Source organism: Papaver somniferum, chromosome 6, assembly GCF_003573695.1.
Source record: "Papaver somniferum cultivar HN1 chromosome 6, ASM357369v1, whole genome shotgun sequence".
Taxonomy (NCBI): Eukaryota; Viridiplantae; Streptophyta; class Magnoliopsida; order Ranunculales; family Papaveraceae; genus Papaver; species Papaver somniferum.
The window spans coordinates 111,217,237-111,232,428 of NC_039363.1; the positions used below are offsets into that span (position 1 = coordinate 111,217,237).

General features: G+C 38.4%; 2 protein-coding genes and 1 pseudogene across 3 annotated transcripts; all 3 read left to right on the plus strand.

Moving 5' to 3' along the window:
- Positions 1–277: 277 nt before the first annotated feature.
- LOC113288858 (AP-2 complex subunit sigma-like) lies at positions 278–2,453 on the plus strand. Its single transcript, XM_026537988.1, has 6 exons — positions 278–481; positions 570–668; positions 757–807; positions 1,519–1,692; positions 1,790–1,849; positions 2,166–2,453. The coding sequence occupies exons 1-6, from the start codon at positions 479–481 to the stop codon at positions 2,205–2,207; spliced, it is 429 nt and encodes a 142-aa protein (XP_026393773.1). The 5' UTR covers positions 278–478; the 3' UTR covers positions 2,208–2,453.
- Positions 2,454–2,860: 407 nt separating this feature from the next.
- On the plus strand, positions 2,861–11,895 carry LOC113291309 (annotated as a pseudogene).
- A 2,499-nt stretch (positions 11,896–14,394) lies between these two features.
- Positions 14,395–15,192, plus strand: LOC113286046. Of its 2 annotated transcripts, none has more exons than XR_003329076.1 (2): positions 14,395–14,740; positions 14,865–15,192. XR_003329076.1 is itself a non-coding variant. In XM_026534765.1 (2 exons), the coding sequence occupies exons 1-2, from the start codon at positions 14,465–14,467 to the stop codon at positions 15,062–15,064; spliced, it is 471 nt and encodes a 156-aa protein (XP_026390550.1). In that variant the 5' UTR covers positions 14,395–14,464; the 3' UTR covers positions 15,065–15,192. The 2 variants fall into 2 exon arrangements, 1 of the variants encoding a protein (XP_026390550.1); XM_026534765.1 differs by having other exon boundaries at positions 14,870–15,192.

Genomic DNA, 15,192 nt, shown 5'->3' on the forward strand with positions numbered 1-15,192 from the left:
TTGGTCCGAAACTATCCAGGAATTTAAAACCATGATCTATAACAATTAATCCTTTTGGAAATGATGGTCCATCATCTGTCTTATTGTCGATTTTGTCGAGGCTCTGACAAACCGGCGTAAAAATCTATTATACATTTATGAAAATTTCTAGCTGATCCAGGACGTACCTGGACAAAAGGCTTCAATTATCGGTTCCATAGGGAAGTCAAACGGAAGTCATGGATACCAATAAGTGTGTGACACATCACTAGGGAAGAGCATGCGGGATAAATTTTGGGTTGCTGATAGCATTTTCGATCTAACCCCTTATGAACCAGCTGATTCCTGCGAAACTTCCATTGGCAGAGGAACAGAAGACGGAAAAGATCTAAACCAGAACAAAATCAGAAACACATTTTGTTCTCCTTACAAACCCTAGATTCTCGTAACGTGCGAGATTTTCACCTTTTTACGACAATCATTTCTCCTTGTTCTAGAAATGGTAAATTCAAGTTCATCAATTCATTTGCTGAAAAAAAGATTACAAACCACCATTCCTGCTTCTTTTAATTGTTTATATGTTACTGCAGATTCGTTTCATATTGTTGCAAAATAGACAAGGCAAAACTCGTCTTGCAAAGTACTACGTTCCTCTAGAGGAATCTGAGAAGCACAAGGTTGAATACGAGGTAAATTCCACAAAATCTTTCGATCTAGTCTGGTTTTTTCATTATAATTGTATCCATTAAGGTTTTTGAGTTTGATTTCACTTTACAGGTTCATCGTCTGGTGGTTAATAGGGATCCCAAGTACACGAATTTTGTCGAGGTTGGTAGTTTTTGAGTGTTTATTATAATTACACATGGTTCAGCATATTTTGATTTCATTTACATTTCGTTGAACAAGTAATGAATTGTCTAGTGGTAGTTATTTGGTTAGCTTATTGCATATATGTTGCCTAGAATACGATCTGTCGTGTGAGCCCCGAGTAAAGAAACTTATTGGACTAATTGATCTCTTTGGAATTCCTTCCCCATTGTCCTGAACATGAGCATGTCGTAGGACTTGCAGAATCTTCGTTTTGGATATTTGAGATCAAACGTGTAGAATATGTTCAAGACAGTACTTATATTCTTCTTTATGTGAACTTATTTTGGAACTTTCAGAGCCAGCTAGGGTTTGCAAAAGAAACAGCTCTCCAAGACTAATAGGTTCTATCTCCAAGTATGCAAATTTGTATTTTAATTGGTAGATAAAATTGTATTGCCAGCTAGCCAGAATGCAATTGTACCTCAAGATTTAACTTTGAGGCCATTTGGAGTACCATGTTAGTTCTTCCTTTTGTTTTTAGTTGAAATGTAATGTACTGGGTAATATCAATATGCCACTATTGAGACCTCGTACAGTTCATCCATGTTACATATATTACCTTTGTACGTCTGCAAACACTTTAATGGCATTAGCTTGGTAACTCATAAGACATCTCATGGTATTATATATAAAAGGTTACTGAGTTTAAAACTACCCCGATTCTTGCAGTTCCGTACAAACAAGGTTATCTACAGACGATATGCAGGACTGTTTTTCTCCATGTGTGTTGATATAACGGATAATGAGTTAGCATACTTGGAGTGCATCCATTTATTTGTCGAAATATTGGATCATTTCTTCAGTAATGTTTGTGAGCTAGATTTGGTTTTCAATTTCCATAAGGTTTGTACTTTTTTTTTTTTTGTCTTTGAATTGGTAAATTATTCTCCTGCTTAGTTATTGTCATCACTTGAAATAATCTACTTTTTCTCTATGATAGGTATATCTAATTCTCGATGAATTTATTCTGGCTGGAGAGCTCCAGGAAACAAGTAAAAAGGTCTGTATGCATAGTATATCTTCCATTCAACTCAATTTCTCTAAGAAAAAGGTCTGCTAATGTATCTGTTTGAAATTCTTTTCCTCTCTATATCAGTGACTAAATATTAGGTTAATTTTCACACCTAGTCGTAAAAGAAAATATATATCTTTCTGATGATGAACTCTAATTTTAAAACCATTGCTGTCTACTAGGGCCTTCTCAGAGATACTGTATGAACAGCATGTCTGTTGCTCACAATTTTTTCTGTCCTGATAGAACATTAACTGAAGCAGTAGAAGTTATGTCTAAAATGCTATATTACTTACACTTGCAGGCTATCATTGAGAGAATGGGGGAGTTGGAAAAGCAAGAGTGAGAAGCCTACGTTCAAGATGAGCTTGCTGTCCTGTTGTTGTGCATCACAGTTCAGTCCTATCTGCAATTTGTTAATTCGATTGTATAAGTAATTAAATGATATGAATGTCAAACAGGACTTATTTATTCTTGTGTCTCAGGCAGTATTATTGTTATTATTATTCAGAGTAAATCAAGTACAAATGTCTATTTCTTCCACCTTGATGTATATACATGTTGGTGAAATGTCGTTATTATTTCTGCTTAATGGTTTCTTCCGAACTAAATTCCATTTGCATTCTATGAAGATGCTTGAATTGGATTTTGTTAGTTTCGCCATCAGACTCAATTATGTACCTCTCCATAGTAAAACTTTGACCTCACTATTCTACTTGTTTGCCTTGCGCAAATCAAAGAAAGTGTTCTTTTTTACAGATGCCTGTTATTCTGTGTACACGAAGTGTAATAATATCTTTTGGCACTGAAGATTTTTGCTTTTTAGTTGAGAACATCTTTCTCATATACTTTCTGATTCTCCAAGGCTTCTGTTTTGTCTTAATCAATTTTTCTTTACAGTTTATAATAAATCACCTTTTTGATGCATTTTTCAATTGCCCTTCTCCTGGATTTGCTTAGTTCAGTCTCATATCTAAAACGCAACTTGTCTCTCCTCTAATGGCAGTTAATCTTCCTTTAGTTGCTGTAGCAATACTTTTGTTGGCAGTTGTGTGCAATCAGGCAGGTGATAAGTTAGACTTGATAATTTTTGGTTATTTTGAAAGAAGTATCAGTTTCTAATTGCTGACTTGCACTGATTTTTCTTTCACGGATTGTTACGACTCTTTAGATCCGCATGGGAATATTACTGTTACTTTCGACATACATAAATGGACATCAGATGGCTATATGGTTAGGCTTGGTATCTTCTTTGAGTTACTTCAGCTAGTTTTTGAAGATTTTATTCAATACTTTGTACTTTGTGACCGACTGATATTTGTCGAAATAAGTCACCCTACTCTCTGACAATTTTTAACTGAAAACATCACAAGATTCACAACTAACAGGCTTGTTAAGAAGAGATTTATGTTACCTCAATATATGATTATATACAGAGTTATGGTGAACAATGCAGGCAAGAGTGACTATCCAGAACTACTACCAGTATCGCCATGTGGAGAAGCCAGGTTGGGCACTAGGATGATCGTGGCCCAAAGGTGAAATAATATGGTCAATGGTTGGTGCTTTTGCAACACAACAAGGCAATTGTTCAGCTTTCAAGAATCAAATGATTCCACATTCATGCAAGAAAAAATCCAACCATCGCTGATTTAATGGAAGATGCTAAAGCAGAAGAAAGATCAGAGAATTGTTGTCATGGAGGACTTCTTTCTGCATGGGCAATTGATTCTTCAAAATCCTTTTCTAGTTTTGAAATAGTAGTTGGCAATTTGGAGGGAAATTCTTCTGGTCATATGCCTCGGAATCTCACTTTAATGGCTCCCGGACCTGGTTACACCTGCGGAGCATTTGGAGACACCGACCCCACCGTTTATCTAGACAATGATGGTAGAAGAGAAATGCAAGTTTTCAGTAAGTACAGTCCCATTGTATTATAGGATAAGCACTCATAGCTAGTTTTAGCCTGAACAGGCTCAATCTGACCTGGATGCATATTACTTGAGACCCTGCCTCAGATACTGGCTGAAATCAAGTGAGCATTGCAGGGACTTGGAAAGCAACATGTACTTACTCTTCCTTCATAGCTAACAAGGCTCCGGTTTGTTGTGTTTCTCTCTCTACATTTTACAATCCTACTATCACTCCGTGTCCCCGCTGCAGCTGTACATGTAGACTTGCTGCCGACAATGGTGCAGGCTCCCGCTACCTGTATCTTTAGGTTATAGTAAAGTCTTTGTGTATTTTAAACACTGCAATAAAAATGTAAGACACGATGCATTGATTGATGCAGTAATGGCTTCCCATCCAGTGATCTGGACAGTAACAACAACTTACTACAATGCACTGATCACATGTGCCCGATTCGGGTCCACTGGCATGTAATGAGGAACTATGATGGTTATTGGAGGGTAAAACTTACTGTAACAAACTATAAATTTGGCACAAGCTATTCCGATTGGAATGTATTGGTGCAACATCCTGGTTTCAAAATGTCTCCTTCAACTTATAGCTTCAACAGTACATTGCTTCCATCTTTGGGCTTTGAAGGTAATCAATCTTTAGACTACACCATTCCAGGTTCTATATAGACAGACTTTAGAATACATTGTTACTACCATTATTCTAGTAGCAACAACCAAACGAACAAGATCATTGGATCTAGTTCTAAACCATAAAACAGCAAGTAGAAGATGAATTTAAATAAATAAATAACAATAGTTTCACACAACCATAATTTACGTGGTTCGACATCGGAGTGTCTACATCCACGGGGGGGTAAAAGAGTTTTATTATGATCTTTATCTGTTACAAGGGTGATGAACCCCATTAATGATGATGATGTTCAGTGAAAGTTTCAATAACGAAGGTATAACGAAGATGTAACGAAGGTATAACGAAGGTTCCGAAGGTATAACGAAGGTAAAACGAAGGTTCCGAAGGTATAACGAAGGTAAAACGAAGGTTCCGAAGGTTCAAAAGGTAAAACGAAGGTAAAACGAAGGTAGAAGATAGAACGAAGGTATTAATACTACCCAGCTATTATTCCTCTCTTCAGAGGTATTGAGTTTCTTACTCCTCTCTCTTTCTTCCACCTTCCAATCCCCCTTCTCTCTTCCTTATCTTCCCCTATTTATAAGGAAAAGGGATGTTAGTTATTTACAAAAATGACATCCGCTTAGATTTTAAGCTAACTTAGAACTGATTCGGTGTGCGCCGTTGTATGCTTATATCCAGCTGCGACTTCTAATCAGCGTCCACGTGTACGATGCATGATTTGGTATATACAATTTGCCCCTTTTCTTGAGGGTCGATGATAAGCGATCCTTAAGAAAAATTCCTCTCACCATAATCGTTCATGCTTCGGTTGTTGTTTCCTTCGGCCGCTCCTTGTCGAAAGGTTCTGTACTCTTATCGTACTGGTACAAGCACTCTTCGTGGCTTGTTCTTTGTTGGTATTTGGCATTTGACATTTTCAATACCCGGCTTGGTGCTTGTCCGTTGCATGCTTCAAGTTGAAAATGCTTTGTGAGGCCGGTTGAGCAGCAACAACCTATACATCGTAGCGTCGACAACTTTTACTTCATAGCACCGTATTATTTGGGGTCACAGGACCTCGTAGGATTACTCAAATTTATCTGGCACAAAAATGTAAGTGGACAACATTTCGTATCAGTTTTTTGTATTATAATAAATAAGGTAAATTCATCTTATGAGCAGTAACAAATTTATTCAAGTATTTGTATGGTTTGATTTTGCCCCTGCATTGTGGGGAATCGTAAATCCATTGTCGCTGAGGTAAGATGAGTGTTTGAACCTGTCACCCCGTTGGCCAATCTCGGGCCAGGAGATTACCGAACGGTGGGGGTTGAAAATCTCCCGGAGACGTGGTGTAAAACTGAATGTTTTGCAAACACCCGTTCCGCTGAGCTGCCAAAGGCATGTCATGTTGGGCATCTCTTTCTTATGGAAGCCTTCCCCCTGGTCGTACACTCATAGACGCTTATGGGGGAGTCCGGAGAGATTACGTGTGAACGCTTTACCCAGTATGAAGATATGAGACCGGTGGTGCTTGCCCCGGTTCTCCATTATATGCATTAGTATCCAAAAACGTATCCAATTTATGGGAATGTATGCATTATTCAGAATTGAAATGTATCAAATGCATATAACAATGTATGTTAATATAAACAAGATGCAAGGAGTCTAAATATTTGCAAACTCTTTTGTTGGGTGTGATGTATGCCCCGTTTTGGTTTTGGAAGCTGGTTGCCGAAGCTTGTGAAAGCAAAAGTAATCGCCCCGCTGCTGTCAATGGTTGCAAGGCTTATGCTATATGTGTACCCCTTGTGATTGGGACAATAGTTGTCTTCGCGCCGCTGGGGTGTGTGGATATGTATTTCTATATACAAATTTGGCATTGTTGGGCTTGAATTGCATCCTTTAATTATTCCAGAATTGAGCCTTGTAATGGTCAGTGGTGGTGCGCCTTCAGCTGCGTCCCCTAGTTGAGCAGATGCTAGCTACTTTGCTAACTGCTGCAAATTGAACAAACTCACACACTGTTGATGGCGCTGATGAACTTTTCTCATCCTTGTTGTGCCTTTTCATCCTTGCTTCGGCTTGGGTGTGATGAGTCTACATCTTATAAATCAAGTACCTACACATAAAAACCGAAAAGAACTTGGGAGTTTACACTGCATCCGTGGTTACTTCATCTTCTCCTACATATGAGCTTTGGGCATGTGAGGTCTCCCACAAAATTCTCAAATCATGTAAACTACGACAGTCTGAGGAAGTATATATAGTACGACAAAGTATATATATACTGTCATGATTGTCGTACTTTGCATATGAATGGAAGTATAAGAATCATTCTTATAAACAATGAAGCATCAACTCTCATATCATACTAAGCATTGATGCTTAATGTAAGGCAAGTCTATCGTACTGATACAAAGCTTTCGTCATTAGCTTCGTAATTTGAAGGTTTTGTCATCAGCTTCGTATTTTGAAGCTTCGTACTTAGCTTCATGTTTTGAAGCTTCGTTAATTATGATGACGCGTTTTGAAGCTTCGTCCTTAGCTTCGTGTTTTGAATCTTCGTCCTTAGCTTCGTGTTTTGAAACTTCGTGTTTTGAAGCTTCGTCCTTAGCTTCGTGTGTTGAAGCTTCGTCCTTAGATTCGTGTTTTGAAGCTTAGATTCGTCCTTAGCTTCGTGTTTTGAAGCTTCGTTAATTATGATGACGCGTTTTGAAGCTTCGTGTTTTGAAGATTCGTCCTTAGCTTCGTGTTTTGAAGCTTCGTGTTTTGAAGCTTAGCTTCGTCCTTAGCTTCGTGTTTTGAAGCTTCGTTAATTATGATGACGCGTTTTGAAGCTTCGTGTTTTGAAGATTCGTCCTTAGCTTCGTGTTTTGAAGCTTTGTGTTTTGAAGCTTAGCTTCGTCCTTTAGGGTGTTGTTGGTGTTGCTTTACACGCAGACAGATGCTCCCTTCGCCTAGGTGAGTATCTATGGCCGCCGGAAGAGATATTGTCCGGTTATTCAGAACTTTTTGTAATCTGCGCGTCCTTCTGAACTTTGTGAAGATTGTGTCATTATTGAGCAGCTGGATCTACAACAAATTTGCATTATCGGAATGGAGGATTGGAGCCATCTATCTTGCTTGGAAGCCATCTTCATGAACTGACTTCCTCCGTAGCTTTACTGTATATACACAACATTGCTTCTTTTCATCCTTTGTGAAGACTGTGTCCGCATTTGATTATTCTTACATCTCAGCAACAACACTAGGCAGCGGCTTCAGGTCGTTTTTATCTTGAATTGCAACATTTAGCTTGGTGTCTTGTTGCTCTGGAAGGTACTCAATCCAGCCGTATCATCTACTTGCCTAAAAATGGAGAAAAAATAAGTTGATTTTGAGTTGGAATTGTGACTTCTCTCGAGTGGTTCTTCACTATCATAGCTTGGTGATCTTCAGCTTTGCGTCGATGAACTTTGGATATTGTAACAAGACTCTAGCTCTTCGTTTTCACAGATCATTGTCGTCGGACCATGAATCTTCGTTTGGTGTTGCACCAGTTTTGATCGTTAGTAACAAAATTTCACACCACCATCGTTGGATTTGTTCTTCGGATTTTGTATCATCGTTCCCAGAATTTGCATAGCGGCTGTACTGCAACATTGGGTCGGACGGAAGCTAGCTGGGAAATCGGAGCTGAGCTAAGCTGCATGCGCTTTGTAATCGCCATATGAAGACTTCGAATGACTCCACAAACTGAACTTTAGATTTTAGGATATCTTGTGCATTCCAATATAGGGTTTGAACAGCATGGCATGACAGTAACTTTCGAAGATTACTTGAACTGCAACTTCTTTTAGTCGTACTCCGGTTCTTTTAGCTTGGCGATCTATCTTGCTTGGAAGCTACATCATCGGATTAGGGGATCGTAGCTATTGTCCAAGGAAGGGACCGAAGCTGCGTCATCGGGGTTATCAACGTCATCAGATTTGTTCTATAGATACTTCTGTCTTTGAACTTGCTTGCACCATCGGGTGGCCTTTGGTTGGTAACTAATCCTTTGTGTCAGGACCCTGCACTTGGATCGCCAGCGGGATGTTGGTTGATGTGAGCAGCTTGAATGTCAGGTGACTTGTACGTCTTCATTGTACTACCTTTTGGATGTAATGATACTCCTCCTCAGAGATTATGTACCTACATAAAATCAGAATTGAAACAAAGGGTCTTTTTGCTTGGCTTGATCGTCCCGGGACTTTGCTTCATCGGCACCAGCCCTTGCCTCTTTGTCTTCGGTATTTGTATCATCGTTATCAGCATCGTCGGTTTGCTCACACCTTTGTCATTAGTGACGTCATCCAGCTTTGGTCCATCATCTTCGTATTTTGGCTCTTCATTTTCGGCCTTGGATCATCGTGGCGAGGCTTTGTCTCTTCGTCATTGGAATTGAGACATCACGGCAAGACTCGTATCTTCGGCATCAGTCTTTGTTTCATTGTTATAGTTTGCGCCAACATCGTCGTCGGACTTGAGCTGTGCTAGGCTTGGGTTACGTAGAGGGACTTATATGTGCACGGACCAAGCTTTGAATGCCTTCGTCATCCACAACCGACTTTGGACCATCACTGCAAGACCTTGTACCACCTTCGTCGTTTGAATTTGTATCGAGTGGATGATCGGGATTGCATATTCAAACCAAGCCTGCGTTGTCAGACTAGGACTACATCTTCGGACCAAAACTGGGCTTCGTTTTCGCACGACTCTGCACCATCGTCATCGTTGGCCTCCAACTTTGGTTCATCTGCGCATAACCTTGTCTCATCGGCTGACTTTGATTTGTCTGCATGAGGATTTATATCATCGGTCTTCTTGCATTTTTTGTCATCCTGGTTGGCCTTGGCTTCTTCATCTAGCTTTGCAGTCTCGTCTTGTTTGTAGAAGCATCATCGGCGGTTAGCATGTACGAAGCATCTATATCATCGGCGCCGCAGGCTTCGGATAATTGCAAGTTGCTCGTACGTCGAGTCATACTTGGTTCATATTACAACATTTCTGCACGTTGGCTTTTACAGCTCCAAATTTGCAGCAGCAGTGACGATGTCTTGGCTTCATGGTGGCTTAGCTATATCTTTCCACAATGACGGGTATTTGTTGTGAGTCACAAACCTGCATAGAGAATGAACACGGAAACTTGGACTGACTGAATCCATTAAAGTAAATGTATCACGATATCAGCTTGTATACTTCGTTCTATTTGCATGTCAACTGCATATTTTGGTGACTTTGTATTTCAGGTAGCCTGTGTATTCAACTTATACGAGTTGTTGGACTTCGGGTTCACTTGGATCATCCATATTAAACTTCGTATCATCGTTGGCGGATTAGTGGGATTAGCATCACTCCTCATTTGGTCGGCATCTTTAACTGAGCTAGTCTGCACCTGATTGTCCTCATATTGCGGCAGCAACACCGGTGAGTCAGCAACGGCTTTAGTTTTCTCCAGTTGAAGCTGAGTCTTCGCTGGTACTGATTAGCTTGCATAGCTTTTCTAACGAGAGACTTTGACTTATCATCGTTGCTCCTGCTGCTAGTGATAATTTGAGTTGATCTGTATCGGAGTGTAAGGAATATCCTCGCAGGGCCGCCTATCATCGTAGGAACTGCATCATTGGATTTGTACTGTGGGTGAGCTTTGTACTTGAACTGCTGGTCCCTACCTCCTAATGAGTTGGTCTTCACGTCGGGAAGGTACATCATCATATTATGGGAATGTAGCTATCATCGTCATAGTCTCGGCTGGTACTGATTAGTCTGCTCCTACAAACCTTTTCTAATGAGAGATCTGTTTATCGTACAATCACAAAACTTAAATAATCATTAGGTAGTTAGCTTGGCTATATAAAGATGGCTCAATCCCAAATTTGATTAGTTAATAATCGAAAGCTAAAGGTTCGAAATCAACGGAGAAATTTCACTCATCCAATCATGAAAACCATAGGGATTTCGAAAAATAAATGGAGTTGGGATAAAAAACAACAGAACTATGGCTCATACTTTTGGAGAAAACATTATAAAGCGCTACAGTTCATTGAATCACTTTTTCAAATAAGACAAAGACAACGTAAGAAGTTCAGTTCAAAACTTAGTTTTCTATTTTAACCAAAATCAAAATTTGTGCTGCAAAACATTCTTCACATATGTAATCAATTGACATATTTAATTTCATGTAAATGTAAATTTGGCTGAATAGAAACTCTTGACCGAAGTTCAAGAAACAAAGAAGACATTCGTTTGAAGAATTTCACTAACACCCGTCAGAGAGATTTTAGTGAGAACCCAATTGAGAAAATTTCATAGAAAAATAAAAAATAAACAGATCGGGAACAAAACCCACTTTACAGTACAAAGCAGTATCAATCAAAAATCAAAAATTTCAGGAAATTGATAAAAATGTTAAAAGATAATAGATCTGTACAGGTAGAATAAATTCTTTACCTATAGCCTGTTTCTAGCGCCAAATTGTTACTACCATTATTCTAGTAGCAACAACCAAACGAACAAGATCATTGGATCTAGTTCTAAACCATAAAACAGCAAGTAGAAGATGAATTTAAATAAATAAATAACAATAGTTTCACACAACCATAATTTACGTGGTTCGACATCGGAGTGTCTACATCCACGGGAGGGTAAAAGAGTTTTATTATGATCTTTATCTGTTACAAGGGTGATGAACCCCATTAATGATGATGATGTTCAGTGAAAGTTTCAATAACGAAGGTATAACGAAGATGTAACGAAGGTATAACGAAGGTTCCAAAGGTAAAACGAAGGTTCCGAAGGTAAAACGAAGGTTCCGAAGGTATAACGAAGGTTCAAAAGGTAAAACGAAGGTAAAACGAAGGTAGAAGATAGAACGAAGGTATTAATACTACCCAGCTATTATTCCTCTCTTCAGAGGTATTGAGTTTCTTACTCCTCTCTCTTTCTTCCACCTTCCAATCCCCCTTCTCTCTTCCTTATCTTCCCCTATTTATAAGGAAAAGGGATGTTAGTTATTTACAAAAATGACATCCGCTTAGATTCTAAGCTAACTTAGAACTGATTCGGTGTGCGCCGTTGTATGCTTATATCCAGCTGCGACTTCTAATCAGCGTCCACGTGTACGATGCATGATTTGGTATATACATACATCACTCTTTGTTTTCATGGAATTCGATTCCTTGTATGATAAGGTAGCTCTTTTCTGGGGCATTGGTCACTACAACAGCGAGCTTCCGCAAGCCAAACTGAATCAAGAAGGATATGTGACAACCGAGATACTTTTGGGCAAGGATGTTAAGTCATTTACACTGAGAAATGGATGGGCTTTTCCTTGAAAAGTTTCTTTTAACGGCAAAAACTGTGTAATGCCTCTTCCCGATGATTTTCCAATACTGCCTAGCAGTAGCTTCATCTGGAAACCAAACACTTACCACCTTTTATTACTTTTCGCTGTCCTCTTTGGAAGTTCATAAATTTTTGTGTGTTGTTTGCATATCAAGTAAAATCTTTTTCTTTGACATCTTATTACCGGTAATAAGCAAAAAACTAAAATAAAAAATATACTCCTACTCATTTTATTACACCTCATGATTCTCCGACCAATGACATCTCTTAAGGTTACCAAAAAAAAATACTATTTTTGTCAGAAAAATAATCAAGCATAATATAAAGAATCAAGTATTTTATATTATTGCATTTTTAATCTACATTAAAATCTCGTTAAATTCAACTTCTTATAAATTATTTCATGACAAAATCAGAAAAAAAAAAAAAAAAAAAAAAAAAAACCCAAAAGGAGAACAACCTTTTGAAAATGGCTCTCAAAATCAATCTATTGTTTTGTTCAATTTTCATCTTCTTGTTCATCATCCAGAGAGGTTCAGGACAATGCGTACTGGATGATATAAAAATTTTACAAGAAAAGTCTGGCTTGAAATACCAAGGCGTAGACGAATACTTTGTCAAGATCGACCATGTTTGCAAGTGCAGTGTAACGAACTTGGTTGTGGATTGTCGTAACTTTCAGAGCACTGAAACAATAGACTCTGCAACATTGGACTTGTTACCTGATGCTGAGTGTTTGGTCGGTGGTGGTCGAGATCTAGCAGCTCCATTTCTCTTCAATTACGCGTGGTATAAACCTTACGAATTCATCCCTAAGAGATTCACCTACCACTGTAACTAAACGAAAATGTCTTTGACATAGTTTATGTAGGAAAACTACCTAAGTCTGTTTTTTGATTTCTTTCTTTTGCTAATAAATGAAAGGGCATACATAATTATAAATCGTACCAAGATTGAAATCAGAAAGTTATATATCTGATGTGATGATATTTTTATTATGATATCCTAGAATGCAATAAACAGTATTTTGATTTATTTTAAGGATTTGTTCTCTGTTACTGGCCTTATGACATTAAACATTTGAGCGCGGAACGTCTCAAATGCAGTTTTGTCCTTGAGAGAAATTGCCATTTACATTCCCAAACTTACATGTCAAAGCTGTTATATGACAATGGCGACTGGTTGCGAGACCTCCTATAACTTCAAATCCACGCCTAAAGACATTGCTATCAATGCCCTGATCACATTTGCTCGATTCACGAGAAGATCCGACTCAAACTGAAAAACCAACTGTCTGAATCTGACTCAAATTAGAAAACAAACGGTCTGAGTCAGCAGAAAACAAACGCCTTCTTGTTGTCACAAACTAGTCCGATTGGAATGTTTGGGGTCCAATTTCCTGGTTTCAAAATGTCTTCTTCAACTTATAGTTTCTACTTCCAACAGTATATTGCTTCCATCCTTGGGCTTTGAAGGTAAAAGTTTCTTTTAACTGCGAACTGTGTAATGCCTCTTCCTGATGATTTTCCAATACTACTAGTGGTAGCTCCATATGGAAACCAAATATTTTACCACCCTTTGTTACTTTTCACGGTCCTTTTTGCAAGTTCATAAATTTTGTTCTTTGTGTTGTTTTGCAAATGTCTACTTATATCAGGTAAAATCTTTTTCTGTGACATCATGTTATCAGTAATAAGAAAAAAATAATATTCATTTTATTACACCACATGATTTCCGGACATATGATATCTCTAAAATTACAAGAATGAAAATATTTTATATTATTGCATTTAATGTACATGAAAATAACGTAAATTCTGTCTTCTTATAAATTCGAACTAAAGTCAGGAAAAAAAAGAAACACAAAGAAGTGAACAACCAGAAAAAAAATGGCAGTCAAAATCAATTTATTGTTTTGTTCAATTTTCATCTTCTTGTTCATCGTCCAAAGAGGTTCAGGAGAATGTTCATTCGATGACATAAAAATCGAACAGCAAAAGACTGGCTTAACACATCAAGGCGTGGACGAATACGTTGTCAAGTTTTACCACACTTGCAAGTGCCGCATACTGGACTTGGTCGTGGGTTGTACCAACTTTCAGAGCACTGAAACAATACACCCTGCAACGTTGGATTTTTTACCTGGTGGCCCTGATGTTGAATGCAGGGTCGGTGGTGGTCGAGATATTACAAGTCCGTTTTTCTTCAATTACGCGTGGTATAAACCTTATGAATTCATCCCTAAGAACTTCAACTACGACTGTTAACTCCACAAGAATGTCTTTAACATACCTAAGTCCGCTTTTCTGGTTTCTTTCTTTTGCTAATAAATGAAAAAATGTCGTACGTCATTATAAATCGTATCAAGAATGAAATTCTATAATATTTTGCTGATAAATGAAAGATTGTGTTCAAGGTTCAAGTTTGGTATTATCTTTATAACAAAGTGTAAAAGTGTAGTAATAAACATTAGACAAAACACCTATTTTGCAAGAGAATATATTATCTTTCTTACACACAAGGCAAAGAAGATACGAAAACCAAAACCTCCTTAACAGACCAATGAACACAGTACCTAAAAGACTTCTTTCCCTTGCCAACCTCCAGAAATCTAACATCCAGCATAAAGTTGGAAAACCGAAACAAAAATCATTCGAATGTTATCTTTAGCAGCAACTCCGGGACATTCGCTGTCCAATGCCAAGGCTAATTCTCGGACCAGAAAGACGCACCCGTCTTTGGGTCTGGTGCGCTGCAACAATCTGCATGATCATAGCTATCGCGGTGATAATCACGGGGGTCGTCGTATTCGCAGGCTACATGATTATGAAACCGAGAATCCCTTCTATGAGTGTCAACTACGCTTTTCTAGACAGGCTAAGCTACGATCAGTCAGGACAAGTGACCATCCAGATATCTCTAAACATCAAGGCAGAGAATGAAAACATGAAGGCAGATGCAAGCTTCTCCAATGTAAGTTTCCTCCTCAATTTCCATGGATTCAAGATTGCCGAATTAAGGGCTGACCCGTTCATCCTGCCTAAGAACTCCTCGGTCAATCTTGCTTACGCTGTTCCATCCATGTCAATTCCATTAGAACAGGATGCGTGGGAAGACATGGTCGCATCAGTGAAACAGGATAAAGTATCATTTAGTCTGAAAGGCGATGCAAGAACTAGATGGAGGGTAGGTATTATAGGGCCTGTCAAGTTCTGGACTCACTTATCCTGTCAACTTAATTTCTTCGCTAGCAATGGCAGCAGTATAAAAACTGATTGCAGTTCCAAGTCTAGATAATCTAAAAATTCATCCAGTTATTTCTTTTTGCTGTCCTTCTAGGGATAGTTCATAAACTTTTTTAGTATTTGTCATTTGAAACTGTATGTATATTACCAAAGCATATCAAGTACAGTATAATTTAAATC

Bases quoted from the DNA above. Each gene is read 5' to 3' on its own strand.
- LOC113286046 (XM_026534765.1), top strand. From the start codon at position 14,465: ATGCCAAGGCTAATTCTCGGACCAGAAAGACGCACCCGTCTTTGGGTC. The intron at 14,741-14,869 runs GTAAGTTTCCTC...CCATTAGAACAG, and splicing joins CAGATGCAAGCTTCTCCAAT to GATGCGTGGGAAGACATGGT.
- LOC113288858 (XM_026537988.1), top strand. The intron at 808-1,518 runs GTTGGTAGTTTT...CGATTCTTGCAG, and splicing joins AGTACACGAATTTTGTCGAG to TTCCGTACAAACAAGGTTAT. The intron at 1,693-1,789 runs GTTTGTACTTTT...TCTCTATGATAG, and splicing joins TGGTTTTCAATTTCCATAAG to GTATATCTAATTCTCGATGA.